This window comes from Plutella xylostella, chromosome 31 (assembly GCF_932276165.1).
Source record: "Plutella xylostella chromosome 31, ilPluXylo3.1, whole genome shotgun sequence".
Taxonomy (NCBI): domain Eukaryota; kingdom Metazoa; phylum Arthropoda; class Insecta; order Lepidoptera; family Plutellidae; genus Plutella; species Plutella xylostella.
This window is the reverse complement of record NC_064011.1, coordinates 1575723-1582101: the sequence shown is the minus strand read 5'-3', so window position 1 is coordinate 1582101 and position 6379 is coordinate 1575723. Positions and strand designations below refer to the sequence as shown.

Below are 6379 nucleotides of genomic sequence, written 5' to 3'. Positions count from 1 at the left end.
TTGTTACTCAGGGTGCCTCGATCTTTCGGACATATCCGTACGTGTATGGCTGGCTGAGCTGACACAGACTATAAACGGTTGCCTGTGTTCATTTTGACCTTATTTTGACATAATGATTTTTACAGCTGACACTGACACTTCTAATGACAGGTGACACTGACAGATAGTTTCAGTTCAGTGCCAGAAATCTCAGAATTTACTGTTTCTTTTACTGTTTTGCTCCAGTTTCCGCAAAGAAACAAAATAATGCTATACTAAGTGTTGTTCTAAAATACACAGCAACCATGGAGATCAGCACGACCGTTGATAAACCCAAGAACATAGCGCCCGACGTCGCATTGAATGCAGTTCTGATTCCCAGCCAAGATTTGCCCAAAGAAACCCCTACAGTTTCCGGGTACGACTGGGAAAATGGCACAGACTACAACAAAATACTCGAGAGTTACCTCCGCACGGGCTTCCAAGCCACCAGCTTCGGGAAAGCTGTTGAGGAAGTGAACAAAATGCTAAAATGTCGGTCGGTACCTTTGACAGACGAAACTAGCGACCCTTACGAAGAAGACCTTTTTATCAAGAAGAAGACCAACTGCACGATATTCTTAGGCTACACTTCCAACATGATATCTTCAGGGCTGCGTGACACAATACGGTTTTTAGTTAAAAACAAACTTGTTGACTGCATAGTGGCTACTGCTGGTGGTGTAGAAGAAGACTTTATTAAATGCCTTGCCCCTACTTATATTGGCGATTTTAACCTCAGTGGCAAATCCTTAAGGACTCGAGGAATCAACAGAATTGGTAACCTCTTAGTGCCTAACGAGAACTACTGCAAATTTGAAGAGTGGGTAACACCATTACTAGATGAAATGGTCACAGAGCAAATAAAAGACGGTGTTCTGTGGACCCCATCCAAAGTGATAGCTCGATTAGGAGAGAGAATTAACGATGAGAGCTCAGTATGCTACTGGGCGTGGAAGAATAACATACCAATATTCAGTCCTGCACTAACTGATGGCTCTCTCGGTGACATGATGTATTTCCACTCATTCAAGAAGCCAGGTCTCGTCATTGACATTCTGTCAGACTTACGCAGACTGAACACAATGGCAGTGAAAGCAAATAACACTGGTATGATCATACTCGGTGGTGGTGTGGTTAAACATCACATTTGCAATGCAAACTTAATGAGAAACGGTGCAGATTTCTCTGTTTACATCAATACAGCGAGTGAGTTTGATGGCAGCGATGCGGGGGCACGGCCCGATGAAGCCGTGTCATGGGGGAAGATCAGACCTCAAGCTACTCCGGTCAAACTCTATGCGGAAGCTACACTTGTGTTCCCATTGCTTGTCGGACAAACATTTGCTAAATATTACTTTAGTAATAAGAAGAATGTTTAGTCAAACCGGGTTTGGTTGATACTCAGAGACTTATTATAATTATTATGATGTTAAAAAATATTCTTATGTTATGTTTCTTTTTATTTTAAGACTCAAAAAATGAATAAAGTATTCTCTCACACCTTTGTGTATTTTATTCATATGAATTTTAGGTTACCTATAGGTGCCCAAGAGTTTTATTTTTGAGATAATATTCACAATTATTTCACCAGTGCCTACCATACCATCAAGCTGAGTTAGAACTCTTTCCACCGGTAGCAACGCTCATGCATTTTTTATATTAGGTACCTACCTACTTTCTTATTATTTTAATAACTACTTACCTACTTATATTGGAGTTGTTTCTGTGTATGTGAAATCAACGTATTTTGACTACTTGACATAGGCGTCACCCAATGAGCTCCACATTCCTGTCCTTGGCCAGCTACACTCTCTAATCTTGAAACTTTGTAAGTACCTAAGTACGAGTGAGTATAATAACGAGCACCGAGCGGAGGTAGCTCATTCGGGTAAGCAACCGCTTCTCACGCCAGTGATGTGGCTTCGAATACCGGCGGGGGCGCTGACATGTAGGAAGGTACATACTTACTGATGAGTTCTATGGAATTTAAGTACAATGAATACCATCGCTCGGTAAAGGAAAACATTGCGAGAAAACCTGCATACCTAGATTTAGCACATCTAGATATGTGAACCCACCAACCCGCAGTGGACCAGCGTGTGCTGGGAAATGGACCAAGCTGGAAGTCAGTCTCCTAGAATATGTACGTCGGAAGCGATTATCTTATTATTTATTTATCTGCCTATTTTTTACCTAACTACGAAGTAACGAATCTAGTATTTAGTAGGTACGTATACGATACTAACGAGGCTTTGAACTCAAGGGCAAGTTTTAATTTGAAAATAAATCGTTGATGAAAAAGCTCGCTCCAGCAAGAAATTAAAAAGTAGCGGAGCGTTTCGAGCTTCACAATAGCTCGTGTTGGAATACCTAGTTGTTCGTATTTTAGGGTTCTGCGGATATTTCGGAGTCCATTATTAAAAATAAAGTTTCTAAAATATCGGACCCTGACTGCTTAGCCGAAGGTCCCGGGTTCGATTCCCGGCTGGGGCAAAAATTAGTTTAAAGACAGATATTTGTACTCGGGTCTTGGGTGTTGATATTTATAATTACTTAATTTGTATCCATGTTACTATTTGTGTAGATATATCGTCTAAGCCCTCTATCCACCATGGCCATAGCACGATCGAACAATCTACTGCTACTCGCCGCCAGATGGCGTTACAAGAGTAAACTTGTCTTGTCAATGATGTCGTAGTGGCGTGGTGTAACGGATAGGGTCTCGATGACTCTCGGTCTTGAGGCCGTAGGTTCGAATCCTGCCGGGTACGTACCAAGTACCAAACCGCCACCACGAATTCTTTAGGAATAATGAATCTAAGTACAATTATATTATGTATACCAGTGTTTTTCAACCTTTTTCATGACGCGACCCCCCGGGTATTAAAAAAAGATTTCGCGACCCCCTTGACCTTCGGTTTTTTAACATGTACCTAGGTATGTATAAAGGGCCCAAAATAAATTTGGGTTTTGTTTTATGGGCTACCATTTAAAAGGTCCTAAATACAGTCAAAGTATCTTATTAGTTATGTTAAATTCAGGGTGTTGGAAAAAGGGTATACTAAGCCGAAACCTACATGTACATAATGGTACACCTAAGCCCGAAAATGAAATCAGAATTTCAAAACTCGCGAAAAAAATATCCTTTTTGCGTAATTCGATTCGGTTATTATTAACAGCCTCTGGATTCACTTTGAAAAATCTGAGAAGAGTTGTTAATTTAGACGTAATTTTGAAAACCATTTACACTCCCGGGCAATGAAAAGCTCCACTCACAAAATGCAGACATCAAACGACCTAAATTATTTCAAAGATTTAATTTAAAATTGTAACAAAATATTACCGTTTTTAATTGGCAATATCCTGATGCTCTGTTAAATGTACTTCAATCTCGCAAAAGACGTCATTGTGCTAGCTTTTTGCATATAGAAGTGAATTTCTCAGTGGAACCTTTTCATTGCCCCTGAGTTTAATAAAGTTAATATTATTTCTTATTATTTTCTGCACTCATTGGAAGCAAACAATCAAACCTGAATCAATCAAAAAACTTCTCTAATTTAATAATTTACGGTGGGAGGCAAGATGAAGTAAGAGTAGACTCGAGCTAATTGTATTCATCTTCTGTATGTAGGTATCAACAAAAGATTTCTCGGGAAAACTACATATTTTGGCCAGATTTAGTAGTTTGCTATAAAAATCTATGCTCGCATGGATGGAGCAAAATGCTTATGAGCGCTGATCTATCTTATAAAGAAATATTGATTAAATTATTGTCTATATGGTTTTTATTCACAACATACCCAGCTTTTTTGGCCTCTGGCGACCCCCCTACAGAAGCTTCGCGACCCCCCAGGGGGTCGCGACCCACAGGTTGAAAAACACTGATGTATACCACATCCTACGCTTACGGTGAAGGAAAACGTCGTAGGGAAACCCCAACAAGTTCTAGATTCTAGATTTGTACCTTACGTGAAATGTACTTACAGTGAAACTATAAAGTCCTGAAATTAAATGAGGGCACTGCTATCTTCATGTAGCAACCCTATATAGCGAATCATAACTGACTTTGATACTTGAAATTTTGCCTGTTAACTTCCTACCTATTTATGTATTTAAAAACAACTTACCATCCCCAAAAAAGCTCTTATACAAGCTAGAAGGTGTTAATATGAAGGCTAATAGTGAAACCAATAAATATTTATTTAGATAACGTTATTACAACTGTATAAAAAAACTGAATCTGTTGACGAAGGGCACACATAGTAAAGACATCAATTTCTCCTTTTGGACGGCCAGTTTTGTTTCTTCCAGGAGTTAGAAATATTCCATATTTTGCCCTCTTTGGCACGCTGGTCCGATATAACTATAAAATAAAATAAAAAAATATTTTTGAGTTACACAATGCCCCCCAAATTCACACAATGTGAATTTAGTAAGTAAACAAACATATATCTTCAAGTATCAAAATGTTAAGGTTTGACTCAACTGAAACCAGATGAAACCTACAATCAGTGGTATGCAATGATTTCAAAAGGAAGGATAGGCCCTTCAGAACATTTTACTCAAACCTTCTTCATACAAGCAAAATAACTGTTATCTGTCATAATTTGTTTAAACTATGTCAGTGCCTAGCAACTATCTTGACGACGTAACCTTGTACGTGCGTTAATAATTTACCATCCCGGACATTGTTTTATTATTTGCAGGCGCCATATCAATAATTTAAGACAAATCCAACTACTAAAATTAAAACTGTTATGGGCTGTAGACCTGTAGAGCGTCCCGTACAAATGGACTAAAAATCACGCTCCAAAACGTAAGTGTGTGCAACAAGAAAATGTTCTCGGAGGATAGTCAACAAAATTCACAAGACCATCTCTCGGCCACAGACAACTGTCGACTGAGGAGCGTTGGCCCTAAAATTACCGTTTTAGGGCCAACGCGCGGGTGCCATTTTTTTGAGTGGGAGGCCCTGTCCTTACGCTAGTAATATATATGTCAATGGTGGTATGTAAACAATGTTCGACTTGGGCTCTAAACCTAGGTTTATCGATAAATGAAGCGTTGGTACTAATAAATAATGAGTTATTACAATTTGTACAATGCTACATACCCGTCATAGACGCTGTACGAGCGTAAACATCCTCCAAATTCGACAAAATGTGTCCAGCTTGATGTTCCGCTAAACATTGCATTAAAACTCGATAAATAACTTCACTAGCTTCACTACGAATATTTTTCTTCATCTTCCTAATTGCAACCAAGCGTAAATTGTTGCTTTTATCTAGATTATCCTTATGATTAATAAGAAAATTCAAAAAAACAGCCAACCGCCTATTGACATAAACAATTGTTATGACTTTTATGTTTCTTTTGTAATGGTGCCAGGCTCCTGAAAATTTTAGTTCCTCAAACATTAATTTCAGGACTTTATAGTTTCACTGTACTAATTAAAAAACGGTGATACGGTTCGCGACCCGTAAAAGAGTACCTAGGCCTATGTAAGATATTTATATTTAGTATCTATCTATCTATGTATTTGTGTAGATATATCAGCTGTCCGACACCCATAACACAGGTTCTGCCTAGCTTGGGGTCGGATGGCCGTGTGTGAGATGTCCCCACATATTATTATTATAAGATTCTGGATCTAGACTGAACTTAATAATATTATTATATGGGTGTTAAGTGTAGGTATAGTAGGCCGAAATTACCTAAGGATCATTCTGAACAACTTTAGTTCTACAACCACTAAGTTCCCTTTCGGGAAACAACACTCTGTATATAGACAGTATTGTAGACAAATAACATGCATATAACTACAAATAATATTTATGCGTTTATTTATAACTAGCTGTTCCCGCGCGCTTCGCTTCGCCTTAAAAAGTTTTCCCGTGGGAATTCCGGGATAAAAAGTAGCCTATGTTCTTTCCCAGGGTCTAGACCGTATGTATACCAAATTTCATTGAAATCCGTTCAGTAGTTTTGGCGTGAAAGAGTAACAGACAGACAGACAGACAGACAGACACAGTTACTTTCGCATTTATAATATTAGTTAGGATTCCACTACGTTCGTGTTAAAATTCCTTCGGGAGAAGTTTGAAACTCTGTTGGAATTTCAGCCTCCCCAATAATAAAAGATTACCAAAATATACCCAACTAACATCTGTCTACCACACCAAAAGGCGTGGGCACCTAGATCGATTGCATACATAAGTAATTTTAAACTACAGCCTGGCATTTGGACACTAAAACGATGCGCCCAAAAATAACCAAGTCTAGAATGAACGACCTTAGGTCATTCACAAAAATACCTTCGATTCAACTCTATTATTCCACATTTAGGTGAATTAATTTG

General features: G+C 38.6%; 1 protein-coding gene across 1 annotated transcript; it reads left to right on the top strand.

Moving 5' to 3' along the window:
* The first annotated feature begins 148 nt into the window (after nucleotides 1-148).
* LOC105385059 (probable deoxyhypusine synthase) lies at nucleotides 149-1521 on the top strand. Its single transcript, XM_011555373.3, has one exon. The coding sequence runs from the start codon at nucleotides 285-287 to the stop codon at nucleotides 1398-1400; it is 1116 nt and encodes a 371-aa protein (XP_011553675.3). The 5' UTR covers nucleotides 149-284; the 3' UTR covers nucleotides 1401-1521.
* The last annotated feature ends 4858 nt before the right edge of the window (nucleotides 1522-6379 follow it).

Excerpts from the sequence above, each read along its gene's own strand:
- LOC105385059 (XM_011555373.3), top strand. The coding sequence starts at position 285 with ATGGAGATCAGCACGACCGTTGATAAACCCAAGAACATAGCGCCCGAC.